The sequence below is a fragment of the Pristis pectinata genome, chromosome 9, assembly GCF_009764475.1.
Source record: "Pristis pectinata isolate sPriPec2 chromosome 9, sPriPec2.1.pri, whole genome shotgun sequence".
Lineage (NCBI taxonomy): Eukaryota > Metazoa > Chordata > Chondrichthyes > Rhinopristiformes > Pristidae > Pristis > Pristis pectinata.
In genome coordinates this window covers 67,666,318-67,683,718 of record NC_067413.1, presented here as the reverse complement: position 1 = coordinate 67,683,718, position 17,401 = coordinate 67,666,318, and the positions used below count along the sequence as shown (strand labels likewise).

The 17,401-nt window shown below is 41.1% G+C and overlaps 1 protein-coding gene across 2 annotated transcripts in view; it reads left to right on the top strand.

Annotated features, from left to right (window-relative positions):
- Window positions 1–17,401, top strand: part of kcnq3 (potassium voltage-gated channel, KQT-like subfamily, member 3) — a 304,277-nt gene that overhangs the window by 204,483 nt on the left and 82,393 nt on the right. The window contains exons 2-5 of one of the 2 annotated variants that reach the window (XM_052023990.1): window positions 651–741; window positions 3,440–3,566; window positions 7,261–7,433; window positions 12,536–12,676. In XM_052023990.1, the coding sequence (XP_051879950.1) occupies window positions 651–741; window positions 3,440–3,566; window positions 7,261–7,433; window positions 12,536–12,676 (532 nt within the window). The remainder of the gene's footprint in view (window positions 1–650; window positions 742–3,439; window positions 3,567–7,260; window positions 7,434–12,535; window positions 12,677–17,401) is intronic. The other variant, XM_052023991.1, reaches the window with a different exon arrangement.

Sequence of the window (17,401 nt, the reverse complement as noted above, 5' to 3'; positions counted from 1 at the left end):
TACAGTGCAGTACAGGCCCTTCAGCCCACAATGTTGTGCCGTCATTTTATCCCACTCTAAGATCTATCTACCCTTCCCTCCTACATAACCCCTCATTTCTCTATCATTCATGTATCTAAAAGCCTCTTAAATCTCCCTAATGTATCTGCCGCCACAACCTCTGCTGCAGTGTGTTCCACGTACGCACCACTCTGTGTAAAAAACTTACCCCTGACATCCCCCTTATATCTTCCTCCAATCACCTTAAAATTATGTCCCTTCGTGTTAGCCATAGTCGCCCTGGGAAAAAGTCTCTGACTGTCCATCTTTGAATGTGGATTACAGAGTGTAGGTGGAATATTGAAGGCAATGTGGCTTACACTATAAATGAAATAAATATGGTTCCTTATAAATAGCTTGCAAATCTTATTGGGGCACATTTCACTCTTTGCTGATATGTATGTATCTACTGCTGATATAATATCAATTTACTTTGGTGATATAATTAAACAAAAGACTGATTTTGCCACATGTATTGAAATGTATTGTACCATACATGTTCCTCCCAATGAACTTTGACATGAATGAAATATTGCCTATGTTTTTGTTCATTGTTGCTGTTATATCTATTTGATGTTTGAAATCAGAAATCTTTGTTGTTTACTTAACAGATTTTTGTTAGTCCTCGGGTGCTTAATCCTGGCCATTTTGTCAACATTTATTGAATACGAGACACTCTCACAAGAATGGCTCCTAATACTGGTTAAGTACAATTTAATTTTGTTGTATATTGTAAAGGTAATCTTCTAGATTTCAGATTTGGGTTGATTAATTTGTTTGTATATGATTATTATCTCTTACATATTTAAATTCAGAAATCTGCAGAGACCTACCATTATTTTTAATGATATCTTTGACAGCATCGTTCATTGATCTGTTTTCAAGGAAGCCTGGCATTGGTCATATGGTTTGACCTAGTTTGACCAGGCATCACTTAATTGGATGCAGAATAATAACAGAGCAGAATTTACCTTCATGGAGATGAGGAGGAATGTATTTTCCCAGAAGGTCATGAATATATAAATTTTCTTCTGAAGCATGCTGTATAGGTGGGGTCAATGAATAAAGTCTGAGATAGATAGATTTTTGTATTAGAGGAAAGTCAAGGGTTTTGATGATCAGGCAGGAAAGTGTTGAGAGTGAGATCAGGTCAGATGTGATCTTCTTGAATGATGGAGCAAGCTCAACAGCGGTACAGCCTTTTTCTGCTCCATTTTCTTATGTTCACTCATCAAGCACATCATAATTCACCCCTTTAATTTGTACATCATTAATCTACATCTTTACATACATCATTTGACAGTCTTCAAACAAAACTCACCTTCGTCTCCACAGGCATACCTCCTCCAACACTTTGGTCACCTGTCTCATCAGAACCTTGTCACACTCATTCATCGGCATTTAACAAAATACATCACTCCATACATTATTTATATCTCACTGCATGCATCACTTAGCTCATTCTCATCTACATTCCGTATGTCACCCGTCTATGCATACAAATACCTGATCCTTCCTCCTTCAACCTACATCACTCATCCATATTCTGCATATATTGTATATTGAGCATGTTCAAAATCTGTACAAATCACTTGTCTACAACTCTTCATAAAATGGCAATCTATCCCATACATTACTTATCCATATTCTACATACATTGTACATTGATCATGTTCAAAATCTGTATAAATCATTTGTCCATAACTCCTCATACAATGGCTATCTATTCCAGTACAAATTTCACTCATTTATCCTCTTGTTACATTACTCATCTAAACCTCTATCCCAATACATATATTGTTCAGCTCCGTATACATTATTCTTTAAGTTATTCATCCATCCTTCTGTTATCTAACCTTATTTATATCTAAATCACTCATCTGGTCTACTCTCCAAATGCATCACTCAGCTGTACATCTTCATACATTACTTATCAAATCATCTGTATACATCATTCCTTTGCATCCCTTCATATATAATATCTATTCCTCCACAAATATCATTCATCTACTCCCCTTCATACACTAATCGTCTAGTCCACTATAACTATCATTGATCCACACATATTACACTTTTAGACATCTTTTTTATTCATTCATGGGATCTGAGCATCACAGGCAAGGCGGTTGTTGCTGTGTCTAATTGCCCTCAAGAAAGTTGTGGTGAGCCACCTTCAGGAACTGTTGAAGGGACTCCTACAATATTATTAGGTAAGGTATTCCAGAGATTTGACAAAGTAATGATGAAGGAACTCTGACGTATTTCCAAGTCAGGGCGTTTTATGATTCGGAGGGGAACTCGAGGTAGTGGTGTTGCTATGCGTCTGCTGCCATTGTAACTTGTAGGTGGTAAAAATCAGGGTTTGAGAGATGCTGTCAAAGAAGCTGTGGAGTGAACTTTGTAGATGGCAGATACTACAGCTATGATGCACCAATTGTGGAGGAAATGAATGTTTTCAGATGATTGATGAGGTGCCCAATTAAACAAGCTGCTTTGTCCTGATGTGTAAAGGTCCTTGTTTGTTGTTGGAGCTGCTCGCATTTGAGTGGAGAATATTCAGTCCAGTTCTCAATGTGTCTTATGGACGGTGGAAAAGCTTTATAGCTTCAAGTAGTGAGCCACTTCCTACAGAATACCAGCCTATGACTTACTTTTATAAGAGCAATATTTCTAGCCTAGTTAAGTTTCTGGTGAATAGTGACCACAGGATGTTGATTGTGGATGATTTAGCAATTGTGATGCCATTGAACATCAAGGAGCGATGGCTAAATTCCCACTTGTTGCTGATAGTTTTAGTACTTGTGTGCAACAAACATTGTACACCACTTTTCAGTCTAAGGTGGAATGTTATCCACACCTTGTGCATGGAGCAAAGACTGCTTCATAATCTTCATAATGGAACTGAACATTGTGCAACCATTGGTGAATGCCCATCCTTCCAATTTCTGATGAAGGGAAACACATTGAAGCAGCCAAAGATAATTGGGCTTAGGACACAGTTCTGAGGAACTCTTGATGTATTCGGCACCCACGTCACTCATCTGCGCCTCCCTCATGTGCCAATGCTGATAGAACCCTTGTGTGTTTTCTCTATCACCTCAAATGGTCCAGAATTTGCTTCAAATTAATGTTCATTCAATGTGATTTTACTTGACATTCAAAGAATAATTTTTTCCCCCAGATTGCTGGGATTGCTATTACCATAGTTGTGTTTGCGAAACTTACCCACAAAAAAAACTAGTTTAGATTTGATTTTTTTGTATCAAATTAAACAGGGTGTGACTGTGTATTTTGAAATCTGCAGATAGTCTGTATTTATAATATAGAGCTTTACTAATGGTTTATCATTAATATTAGATTGCAATACTTTGCAATAAGCTGTGTGCCCTTTTTTTAACAGGAAGCTGTTACCATCGTGGTATTTGGCTTAGAGTTTTGTCTCAGGGTCTGGGCAGCTGGCTGTTGCTGTCGGTACAGGGGATGGAGAGGCCGCCTGAAATTTGTCAGAAAGCCGTTATGTATTCTAGGTCAGTAGTTGTTTTATTAATAGTAAAACATAAAGGAAACTTTATTTTAGATACTTTAGTGCAAAATTAATCCGGATGTTCAAGCTTGGTCACTGTGCAAATGCTGATTGCTGATCCTAATAAACAAATGCAGCACTGAAAGAAAGCAAGATAAATACTTGTATTTAAATAGCTTATTTCATTCATGATGTGTAGGACTTTCTGATAAAAATAACAGTGTGACCAACAGGAAGATTGTTATTGTAAGCCAGTTAACAGCCTACAGTGATTGTGCATTCTATGAGCTGTATATCTCTTTACTAAATCAGTCTGTTATGAACTGTCTATCACCTCAAACAATCCAATTGAAGAATCACTGATGAGCACCAAAAAGTTTCAAAGAGCAAGTGTTGTTAATTCAATTCATTGTCATGTCAGATAAAGAGGAATGGAACTTTACAGGAATTTAAGAGAGAAAGACAGAAAGAAAGACAAAAGAGACCGAGATAAAAAAGGTTATCAAAAAAATTATATATTTTTTTCAATAATTAAAATCTGAAAGAGATTCCACAGCTGAAAGGTTGTTTGGCAGTAGTTAAGACATATTACATGTTAATTTGACTTGCACTAGAATGTCTAACAAGTCCTAATATTGTAATAATTTCTGGTGGGATCAATCTTTATGTATTAAGTAAGTGGAGCATTTTCATGCCATTCCATGCATTTCACCCTTTTATACCACAGTATTTGTAAGAGCAGGCCATCTCAGACAGCAACTACTTAATTTGCACTCAGAATGCTATTGCAAGTTGCATTGCTATGTGCAGTTCATTAAATCTGATTGGTTAATGTGATGTAGGATTCACTTATTCTGATTGGTTAAAGTGATGTGCAGTTCATACAAATTCCAGATGCTTTGTAGAGAGACATGTATTTTGCCAGTGGTTAGCTAGTAAGAATTTCCAGGGCAAAAGTCAACATAAGGTCTTTCATTACATAGGTGTACAGTTGTATCATGAAAGACTGCTGATGTCCATTTGCTGCTGATCTCAAAATCTGCTACAATGTGTCAGAAAATACCCACCTCTAATTTATTCTGGCATGTTGTTACTATTATTTTCTAAGCAGTGAAGCAGCCACCCTATGTTTTTGATAATTAAATGAATGACCAATTAGAAGTTTGAGGGAGGAACCTTGGCCACTACAGCTCTTTGAATAACGTCATGGGATTTTAAAGATCCATTTCAATTGGCAGATACTAATTCAGTTTAACTGAGGCAGTTTCAGTTTCCTCAGCTATGCAGTGTTAGCTTAGATTAAGCGAAAGCCATCTCAAAGGCATTTATCTGAGCAGAAATAACACTTAAGATCTTGCAGTAAACATATTTTATGCTATACAAAATATTTAATTTAATGTGGGAAAGGCTTGTGTAAATTTAGATTTAAGACAAAAGATGGAGGTTGTGAGACCAGAAAGGGAAGATTTAGATAAATTGTGAGAAAAGAATTACCAGGGATAAAGAAAAGCAAGTGGTGCGGAGACTTTTCTTCACTCAAAGTCCTCCAAAATTAGAATTCAGACTGAGTATATGTATGTAGTTGCTAAATAGATTCCAAAAATTGACATTAATAAAAAAAGAAGCAATATATATTCTGATTGCCTCTATGTTCGAACAGGACTGTTCAAAATTTTCAGGAGAGATTCAGATGGAAAGGGGTTATGTGGCTGACTGTGTGAAACTCAGCTGGAACATAAGGATATCTTGGAAGGGTGGATTAGGAAAGGATTGGCAGGTAATTTTAACACCAAAATCTGACAGGTATGAAGTTATAAAGGCAAAAATCAGAACAGGAGCCTGCTTACTTCAAATATTGGAGGTGGGTGGAACAGGTTCACTAAGGAGACAATCCGTCTGTGTGTGGGCCAAGTGGAGGAGGCGATTTTTTTCCCCAAGTCCAATATTCTCACTACAAATCCATGGCCCCCATTCCAATGATGAGACCACAAGGATTTCAAACCACCGCTGAATGCACCCCAATATCAGACACTCCATATCTATCATTCACTCTGACCTCCATCTCACTTCCACATCCCGGCCATCATCATACGACCCATTGTTCACCAACTTACCACCATCACCATCAACTCCAGCATGCCCTCCATCCCGTCCCAGGCCTGCCACCCATCATGCAGTGCTCCCCCTAAGACATCTCTGTTGAGCATCTCATCCACCAGCCACCACATCAAACCCCATTCAATTGTGCCCTCCCTCACTGCCATTTTCACCCCAGATCCAGAACTCCATGTGACAGCCCCACCATGTTCTTCACTTGTACCCCCCATCCACCAGGGGAAACTTTCACCATGACCAATGTCTCACCACCATTCTCTCCCCAACACCAGCAATCAAACTTCTTGTCACCACCACCCTGGCCCAGGTTTCCATTTCAAGCCTGAGCCCAGGCCCTCTGGCCTTTGTCTAAAATGGCAGAAGGAGGTGGAGGGAGCTGAGATCTACCATCCACCCCCACTCTGAATAACCATGCAACCCTGGCCGTAGTGAACCCCTTCACCTCTGAACCACTTTCTCTCTCCCACACTTCATAATCCTCTCTTTCACCACAACAAAGAGAGCCTCCTGAACTCTCTCCCCCAACCCTCAACTGCTGCAACACATCGGTCAGTCCGGCTACTGGCTGCAAACCGGTTCGGAAACAGGAAGAGAAATATGCTGTGTGTGAGGGGAGCAGACCACCAGAAAGTGTTGAGAGGATGGAATGGGGTAAGGTTAGAGAGGTAGGTGAGAGCAACAGGGAATCAGACAGTGAATAATTACAACAACCCAAAAATCACCTGGAAAAAAATGTGATCAAGGTTGGGAATATTTTTCAGAATGTATCCAGGACTCCTCTGCCTGTTAACTAGAGAGAAATTTAGTTCTCTGCACATCTCTAACCAGCCACACAATAAACTGCCCCAGATTGAAGGCAGTCCATCCACATAAAGGTCCAGTTGGAACGTTCCTCCTTTATCCTTGTTGTTCTTAATTCACTGATTTACCGCCTTCACCCGGCCTGTTCCATGCACCCACTGAAGCCTTCTCCTATGTTTCTGCCATTCCATTCACACTGTCACCAGGCAATGCTGGATAGGGAGCTTGGGCTACATTTCCCACTTTTCCATGGTAAAGAGTACCTCTGTATGTAGCACCAGCACAACAAAGATAGAAAGAATGAGGAGTTCCCTTTACATTGTGCCTTTCACAGCCATAGAATTACTCCAAGACCATTCCAGCCAATTATTACATTTGAAGTGTTGTCACTGTGGCACTGTAGGAAAACCAGAAACAAAATGGTGCACACTAATACTCCCACACAAAACAATGACATGTTGTTACCTGAGGGATAGATGCAGGTCTAGACATGAGATTGTACCATAGGACCTTTTATGTCCTTTTGAGAGGGTTGTAATTTTACACTTCGGTTGAAAGACAACACATCCAACAGAGCAGCAGCCCATCGACACTGTGCTGGAATGTCGGCTGAGTTTTGATGGGACATAAATGCACAACCTTCCCATTCTGGTGAGGGTGCCACATTGATAGAGAGCCGCCCTTTGAAAAACCTGACTCAAGCTCTTCCTAAATGTTTGATTTTTCTTGGATTTGACCAAAGGTATTTCTCACACTAAAGTATTTTCCTTATATCTCTCCAGATATCATCGTCTTGATTGGTTCTGTGGTGATTGTTGCGGTGGGGACTTTGCAGAACATTGTGGCGACATCCCTACGAAGCTTGCGTTTTCTACAAATACTCCGCATGTTGCGGATGGACCGAAGAGGAGGCACATGGAAACTTTTAGGTTCCGCAATTTGTTCACACAGCAAGGTAAGGAAGTCCTTTCAGAAACAAAATAAAGTTAAATCGGTGAACCAGATTCTGATTTAATACTTGGCACTATTTATGTTTACTGCATTTTTAATGGATCCAATTATAGCAGCTGGTTTTCATTCATCATAAAATCATCTCAGATTGTCATGTGATGCAGGACTAACAGAGGATACAAATGGAGAGAAATTATGCTTGGTATTTTCTGGGAAAACGGAATGTTAGCACCTAACAAACTATCCCCACTTGCTGAGTATAGACCAAGCAGGATTCTATAGTTTATGGAATGGAATATCAGAAGTCGTCATTTCTTATGATAATAGGAAACATTTTGTCCTGTAGCATGCCAAAAATTGATGAACTTAAAAGTTATTTGCAAAAATGGTATGGAAATTTTCATCCAAAATTAGGATAGCTTTCATGAATGGTTCAAAATCAGAGGATCAGGGACACATGGAAATGGGATGAGTTCTATGTAATACGTTCTTCAGTAGACAGATCTGAGCTTTGAGGAAAATCCAGAAGTGTTGAAGATACGCTTTATAAAGAAGAAGAACCTGATCCCTTCAGAGACCCCTTAAACTAAGAAAATGTATGATGTTCATTTAGGATTCCAGGACAAAGGGGAACAAATGTGTCCAAAGCTGATCAAGCCAAACATTCAGTGAGATGCTGCTAGAGCAAACCCATACAATTTCTGGAGCTAAGCCATGATTGGTCAGGTATGGTGAGCTTAGGTTTAGCTCCGGGAACTTACCAAAGTCAAGGGCCAAAGCAACAAGAAGTAATGTATCCCTTTATGAAGCCAACCAATATTTGTTTTAACGTATCCACTCATGGAATGTGGAGATCACTGGTATTGTCAGCTTTTATCATCCATTCATGGAGCCCCTGAACTAAAGGGGCAGTTAAAAGTCAACCACATAGAGTCACTTACAAGCCAAAACAGGTAAGAATCAGATGGCTTTTAAAAATAACCCAGTGGATTTGTGAATGCTGTTATGAAGTTTAGATTCTTTCTAAAATAAATTCAAATTTATTTGGTGACTTGAATTTAAATTCCCCAGTTCCCATGGTGGGATTCAAGCTCATGTCTTTGGATCAGTTGTTCAGAACTCAGGCAGCTGGACCAGTAACTTACTCATGACCTGGGCCCTGACCCCTTATATAACTCGGGCTAGTATACAGAACATAGAATATTACAGCACAGTACAGGCCCTTAGGCCCACAATATCGTGCCAACATTTTATCCTGCTCTAAGATCTATCTAACCCTTCCAACCCACATAACCCCCATTTTGCTATCACTCATGTGGCTATCTAAGAGTCTCTTAAATGTCCCTAATGTATATGCCCCCACAACCTCTGCTGGCAGTGTGTTCCATGCACCCATCACTTTCTGTGTAAAAAACTTACCTGTGACATCCCCGTTATATCTTCCTCCAATCACCTCAAAATTATGTCCCCTCATGTTAGCCATTGTTGCACTGGGAAAAAGTCTCTGACTGTCCACTCGATTTATGCCTCTTATCATCTTGTGCACCTCTATCAAGTCACCTCTCATCCTCCTCCTCTCCAAAGAGAAAAGCCCGAGTTCACTCAACCTATCTTCATAAGACATGCTCTCCAATCCAGGCAACATCCTGGTAAATCTCCTCTGCACCCTTACTAATAATGAGGCGACTAGAACTGAACACAAATGTGGTCTAACCGGAGTTCTAGAGCTGCAACATTATCTCGCGGCTCTTGAACTCAATACCACGGCTAATGAAGGCCAACACACCGTACGCCTTCTTAGCAACCCTATCGATCTGCATGGCAACCTTGAGGACGTGGACCCAAGATCCCTCTGTTCCATCACACCACTAAGAGTCCTGCCATTAACCTTGTATTCTGCCTTCAAATTTGGTCTCCCGAAGTGTATCACTTCACATTTTTCTGGGTTGAACTCCATCTGCCACTTCTCAGCCCAGATCTGCATTCTATCAATATCTTGTTGTAATCTGCAGAAACCTTCTACACTATCCACAACACCACCAACCTTTGTATCATCAGCAGACTTACTGACCCAACCTTCCACATCCTCATCCAAGTCATTTACAAAACTCACAAAGAGCAGGGGTCCCAGAACAGATCCCTGCGGAACACCACTGGTCACCGACCTCCAGGCAGAATACGCTCCATCTACCACCACCTATGAGCGAGCCAATTCTGAATCCACACACACAAGTTTCCCTGGATTCCATGCCTCCTGACTTTCTGAATGAGCTTTCCATGAGGAACCTTATCAAACACCTTACTAAAATCCATGTACACCACATCCACTGCTCTACCTTCATCAATATGCTTTGTCACATCCTCAAAGAAATCAGTCAGGCTCATGAGGCATTGCCCCTCACAAAGCCATGCTGACTGTCCCTAATCAGCCTATGCTTCTCCAAATGCTCATAAATCCTGTCTCTAAGAATCTTCTCCAGTAATTTGCCCAACACTGAAGTAAGACTCACTGGTCTGTAATTTCCAGGGTTATCCTTACTCCCTTTCTTAAACAAAGGAACAACATTTGCCACCCTCCAATCATCTGGCATTACTTCTGTGGCCAGTGTGGACACAAAGATCATCGCCAAAGGTGCAGCAATCTCTTCCCTCGCTTCCCGTAATAACCTTGGATATATCCCGTCCAGCCCCAGTGACTTATCTATCCTTACATTTTTCAAAAGTTCTAGCATATCCTCTTTCCTCATGTCATCATGCCCTAGCGTATCAGCCTGTCGTACGCCATCCTCACAAACATCATGTCTCTCACTGATGAATAATGAAGCAAAGTATTCATTAAGGACCTCGCCTACCTCTTCCTACTCCATGCACATGTTTCCTCTTTTATCCCTGGTTGGTCCTACAGTCACTCTAGTCAGCCTCTTATTCTTCACACACGTGTAGAACGCCTTGGGGTTTTCCTTGATCCTACTCGCCAAGGACTTCTCATGCCCTCTTCTAGCTCTCCTAAGTCCATTCTTAAGCTCCTTCCTGGCTACCTTGTAACTCTCCAGAGCCCTGTCTGATCCATGCTTTCTAAACCTCAGGTAAGCTTCTTTCTTCATCTTGACAAGATATTCTACATCTTGTGTAAACCACGGTTCCTTCACTCTACCATCCTTACTCTGCCTCAGTAGGACAAACCTTTCCAGAACCCCATGCAAGTACTTCTTAAACAACCTCCACATTTCTGTTGTGCACTTCCCCAAGAACATCTGTTTCCAATTTATGCTCCCAAATTCCTGCCTAATGGCATCATAATTCCGCCTCCCCCAATTAAATTCCCATATCGTCTGCTCCTAGCCCTCTCCAAGGCTATGGTAAAGGTCAAGGAATTATGATCACCATCTCCAAAATGCTCTCCCATCAAGAGATCGGAAACCTGATCAGGCTCATTGCCTAGTACCAGGTCCAGTATGGCCTCTCCTCTGGTTGGCCTGTCCACATACTGTGTCAGGAATCGTTCCTGGACACACCTAACAAACTCTGCCCCATCTATCCCCTTTACATTAAGGAGGTGCCTATCAATATTAGGAAAGTTGAAATCATCCATGACAACAACCTTGCTATTTTTGCACCTCTCCAAAATCTGCCTCCCGAACTGCTCCTCAGTGTCTCTGCTGCCATTGGGGGATCTGTAGAATACTCCCAATAGAGTGATTGCGCCCTTCCTGTTTCTGACTTCCACCCACAATGACTCAGTAGATGATCCCTCCTGGACATCCTCCCTATCTACAGCTGTGACACTGTCCCTGATCAGCAAAGCCTCTCCCCACTTCTTTTACCTCCGTCCCTGTCCCTTTTGAAACAGCTAAACCCCGGAATATCCAGCAGCCATTCCTGGCCTTGTGACAGCCAAGTCTCTGTAATGGCCACCACGTCATAGTTCCACGTACTTACCCATGCTCTAAGTTCTTCACCCTTGTTCCTGATAACTTCTCACATTAAAGTAGACACACTTCAACCCATCCAACTGACTGCAATTTTGCTCTTTCAAATGCCTATCCTTCCTCACAGTCCTTCTACACTCTGCATCTACTTGTACAGTAAATGAACCAACCTTTGACCTATCACTCTGGTTTCCATCCCCCTGCCAAACTAGTTTAAACCCTCCCTAACAATTCTAGCAAACCTGCCTGCAAATATATTGGTCCCCCTCCAGTTCAGGTGCAATCCGCCCCTTTTGTTCAGATTGTACCTTCCCCAGAAAAGATCCTAATGATCAACAAATCTGAAACCCTGCCCTCTGCACCAACTCCTCAGCCACGCATTCATCTGCCAAATCATCCTATTCTTACCCTCAATGGCGTGTGGCACAGGCAGCAGTCCAAAGATTACTACCCTTGAGGTCCTGCTTTTCAGCTTCCTACCTAACTCCCTATATTCCCTCTTCAGGACCTCATCTCTTTTCCTACCTATGTCATTGGTACCAATATGTACCACAACCTCTGGCTATTCACCCTCCCCATTCAGAATGCTGTGGACCTGATCTGAGATGTCCCTGACCATACCATCCAGTTGTCACTTTCACGTCCACAGAATCTGCTGTCTGCCCCCCTTACTATGGAATCCCCTATCACTACCGCTTACCTTCGCCTCTTCTCACCCCTTCTCACCGAAGCCTCTTGAGCCAAAGTCTCAGCTCCCCACTCTAACACTGGCCACTCACACAATGGCCGCTCCCAAAATGGTCACTCTGGTTATATCTGCCTTCCCTTTATTTGCTGCTGTTAATATGCCACAAAAACTTCACAAAAACTTGGCCCTGGTAGAGTTGCACTATGAACTCAACTGTATAGATTAAAGAAGACACATTGGTCCCGTACTTGATTTATATTCATCACTTTAGCCTCACTGGCGTGTTCAGAAAATGGGGCTGGTGATGGCAGTAGTGAGGTCAGCGCTGGGTAGATGGTGTAGGATTTGGCCAACTGGGACATCATGGGCAGTGTGTGGGATTTTGACACAAGGGCTTGGTGGGGCGATCATTCCTTGAGGGTGCAATTGTGGTCTTGTGTGTGTTTATCCGCTTGGAAAGCACTAATAGATCTTTTCTATGTTTATTAGGAACTCATCACTGCCTGGTATATCGGATTTCTATCACTCATTCTGGCCTCCTTTCTCGTTTACCTGGTTGAAAAAGATGATAATGCCAGAAACAGTACTCAAGACTTCAATACCTATGCAGATGCACTGTGGTGGGGTTTGGTAAGTGCTATCGCTGATGCTGTTCAGTTAGGACAGTCAGAAAATACTTGGGCCTCTCTGAGATTGAAGGACTTTTCTTTCCTGTCTGCAAAATGTTCTATGGTAACCAATCACTAGTTTTCAAGTAACAGCAACAGAAAATGTTGGAAATATATTATCTGTTTTTATTTCTGATTTCCAGCATCTGCAGTATTTCAGTTTTTTTGGGACCTCCCTCAGCATTTCATTTGCATTTCAGTTAATTAAAACATTAACTTTCAGATCTGGAAAGAATTATGTAAAGGAGACTTTTTATTACATTAGTCTTGTTGTAACTGTGCAAAATATGGGTTAGACTGCACTTGGAGTATTGTGTACAGTTCTGGTTGCCATACTACAGGACAGATGTGGTAGCAATAGAGATAGTGCAGAAGAGATTCACCTGGATGTTGCCTGGAATGCACAGCTGCAGTTTATTCTTGCTGGAATATGGGAGGCTGAAGGATGGCTTTATAGAGGTTCATAAGGGGCATAGATAGAATATATAGTCAGAATCTTCTTCCTAGGGCAGGGTGGTCTAGAACGAGAGGGCACAAGTTTAAGGTGAAAGGGGAGAAATTTAAAAGAGATCTGACCGATAAGTTTTTTGCACAGAGGGTGATGAATATCTGGAACAAGCTGCCAGAGGAGGTGGTGGAGGCAGATACAGTTACAATAATTAAAAGGCATTTGGACATTTTGACAGGTACTTGGATATGAAAGGCACAGAGGGATACAGCCTAATGCAGGCAAGTGGGACTAGGGTAGATAAGCATTGCAGTTGGCATAGGCAAAGTGGGTCAAAAGACCCATTTCTGTGCTGCACAATTCTATGATTATATCAATCTTGTATTTTACACCACATTCAGACTTCATTGTGACATGAGTATTATAATTTACTTTGCTCTCCTCGTTGCTCAGGCTTGGCTCCATGGAGGAGCTCCCCAGGTATTTGGGTAGCACTTGAATTAACATGGTTCAATCATTACCTCAATGTACTTTTTTTTTAAAAAGCTACTCAGTTGTAGCCTTTCACAAAATGCTACTGGCAAAATATTGAGGAGAAATTATAAAAAGAATCATTTGAATTCACAAAATTGAGATCCAGTATATATCTGGATTACCAAACAATTTCATTTGACCTTCATAATCCAAAATGATGCATTGTTTGGGAGGTCAGTGATAACTGCTGCAGCATTCTGTCCCATGTCTGATCATGGATAGGCCTTCCATCTATCACTGGCAGCAAGCAAAGGAGAGTGGGCGATCCAGAATCTCATCTGAATTGTTTCACACCTGGGTACTAGTAAATGAAAATTCAGAAATAAATAAAACGGGGGACTTGGATTATAACCACTTCCATTGTATCTGAGCACAGCTATTTCCTTCCAATTGCTACTCCAAAATTCCAGTGCACATAAGATGCGGGGGGGGGGGGGGGGGGGGGGTGGATGGGTAAAGTCTGGTTAAATTACTTGGGGTAGTGGGGTGGGCGGTTGGTGTTAATCGTTATTCACCATTATGGAGATCTTCTGAGTATAGATAGTACAAAGTGAATTAAGCCACATCCCAGCAGCAACCACATTGGAGAAAAAAAATCTGCCAAATAAGTCTGTGTGTTTGTCAACATTTATGAGCCAGTGATTTTAATACCAAGGTAGTTCAGTTTTACAGGATTGACAGCTGCAAGGTGTCAGGATCCACAATAGGTTCTGAGTCAATCAACCATAGAGGCAATTTTCCAGAACCCAGTTGTACAATTTCTGCCTCAGAGAAAGGAAACAGAATAAGATCAAAACTTGAAAGGGAGTGAACAGTGTTGATATGAGGATGGAAAGGTTGTCCGTGAAGGTACAGGTTGCCCTTTGATGTTATTGTCAACCCGATCTTTTATTGGAGGCCTCAGCAGAGGACTAGCACAGGCTACTCAGAAGGCAAAAACCTGCTGGAAAGAGCAGTCAAGGCAAAAAGGGGCCCAGCAGAGACAGTGTTTAATTGGGGCAGGAGGAGCAACAATGCTTGTCTAGGTCATACAGAAAAAAAAGGCCACTTCTTCTGTGGACTTCCTCCCCTGCCTGAGCATTTACATCGTGCTGGGAAACTTTGCCCCGGTTCCTCTGACCTTGAATTTCTTTTGAGGAAGATTGCACCCCAGCATCCATTCATGTCTTTCATGCTGACCAATGAAAATATTCTAACGATACTCTCTTTGGCATATTTACCTATAATCTTAAAAACATGCATTATTTAATTTTTTGGAGCAAGCATTCAATTTTCATTATTCTCTTTCAGGCCTGATACCATCAGACTTTCTAAATCTTTTCCATGGTTTCTTGTAATGAGAACCTAACAGAACAACTGTGCTCACAGTAAAATCTTTTACGGACTCAGCACTGTTTCCTTATGTTTTAGTTCAACAAGGGAGAAAATGAGTAATCCTTTTAATGCAGGTTCTGCAGAATTTTGGATGTCAGAAAGTGTTATGGGAGAAGAACATTGATAGATTAAGTGACGGGGCATGGTGTAGCAGAACAATGGTAAACATGAGGCTTGGACTAATAATCCAGTGCCTTGAGTTGAAATCCCATCACAGCTGTTGGGAATTTATATCCAGTTAATTAGATTACAAAACTAATACCTGCAACAGTGATCTTGAAACAACAAGATTATTGCAAAAACCCTTCAAGTTCACTAATGTCCTTTAGAATATCATCCAGCCTGGTCCTCATGTGACTCCAGCTACAGAGTAATATGTCAACCCTAAGCTGCCTTCAGAAGTTGCTTAATAAAGACTCAGCTCAAAGGCAGTTCGGGATGAGTAATAAATGTTAGCCTTGTGCTTGGATTGGGTAGATGGAATATGGAATTCATTCACTGAATCTAAGAGAGTTGGAAAAGGATAAAGTTACTACGAAACTTGTAATATTGTGGCACATAATGCCTTGTTCTTAACACATGTAACCAAGGGCAAATCTTCAACCTATATATATTCCAAGCAACTAGGAAAAAGAGCTAGGAATTCTATCGATGTTACCATCTATGTACAAAAATATTGAATAGATCAACAGAATCTCAACATTATTTCAAGGGGTGTGGAATAGGAAGGATTAGAAGTTGTGCTACATTTGAGTAAAGCTCAAATAAGACTGCATGTGGAGTACTATATTCAGTCCTGGGAACTGTGCTAAGGGAGAGTTTATTGGGTTTTGGTGCAGTTCAGATTCAGGTTGCACTAGAATGTAACTGGGATCAGAAGGATTACATCATGAGGATAAATAATAAATCTACATTGTCTTCCATGAATTAAGGAAGATTAAGGACAGATATAATCAAGGTGTTGAAGACAATCGAAGAACTTGATGAGGTTAAGGTGGAAAGAAACCATTTACTCTGCTGTGTGAGTCCACAACAAGGGGAAAATCCTTAATAGTACAGTAAGCCCATTCAAGAGAGATGTCAGAAAGCAATTCTTCACATAATAGGTAGTGGAAATCTGGAATTTCCCTTCTAATAGATATTGAGTCCAGTTCTAGTGAAAATCTCAGAAGTGAAATGGATCATTTTTTGTTAGGTGTGGGGATTGGCTGTGGAGAAAAGGTAAATAGAGTTGAAATTCAGATCAGCCATATACTAATTAAGTGGAGGAAAAGGCTTGAGGCTTACTTGTGGTTCTAGAATTTAGTTGCTTGGAACTTTTTTAAAATGGCTGAGCTTGTAAAGGACAATCCATAAGAGCAAGCACTGCCCTCACGTGCCAGATGTCTAACAGCATGTCTGGTGATATTCCTGGGCTAACCAAGGAATCCTGCTGGTTATAAATCCTAAAATGATGATATCAGGCATTGGTTCCATTCTGTGCCCAGAGTCAGCAAAGCTTGGAATGTGAGTGCCTTTGAATGACTTTAATATTCTTTTAGAGAACTTCATAAGACAAGAGAAAGCAATCCAGCTAGTTGTGCCCATTCCAGTTTTTTGACAAACTGTCCATTTTTGATGAACTGTCCATGAACTGACTTATAAAAGTTATTGAGGGGCCTGATATCAAATCATTTATGTCACATTTCTGGACCTAAACAACCCCATGTGAGAAGAAATCTCTCCTTATTTTCAGTATGGTCCTTGTGTCAATTGTTTTCAATTCTCTTAGAGTATATAGCAGAAATTCCAGAATAGAAGTGAGGACCAGGAACTCTGACCTGTCTTGGCCTCTATAATCTGCAGGGCTTGAAGCCATCTGCAGCCACCCAACCACCAGCTCTCTGTGCTCGGGTCCCAGCCCAGGGTGAGGATTGGAAATGGAACCTATATTGTCTAATGGCTTACACTGAGCATGTACAGGAGTTAGTGATCACAGCTCTGTAAAGTGGATCGGTGGTAAAATCAGACCCTTGTGAGCTGTCTGATAGATGTTTCTCACAAATGTTTCTGAGATTCCCAGAGAATTGAAGGCAGTAAGCAAACAGTTAAACCATTTGATCTGAAATTCATAGCAACAGTGCCTGATATCATCATTTTAGGATTTACAACCAGCAGGATTCTAGTGGAACAGATACAGCCCAGAACATTAAGCCACGTGGTTTTTTTTGTTAATGTAGTAAATGGGCAATCCCTGCATTTACTGATCTTTATTTCTGGTATATGCAGCTTTCATTCTCACTCTAGCTGCAAGTGTTTTAGGTAGCTCAATTACAATCCATAATGTGTGAG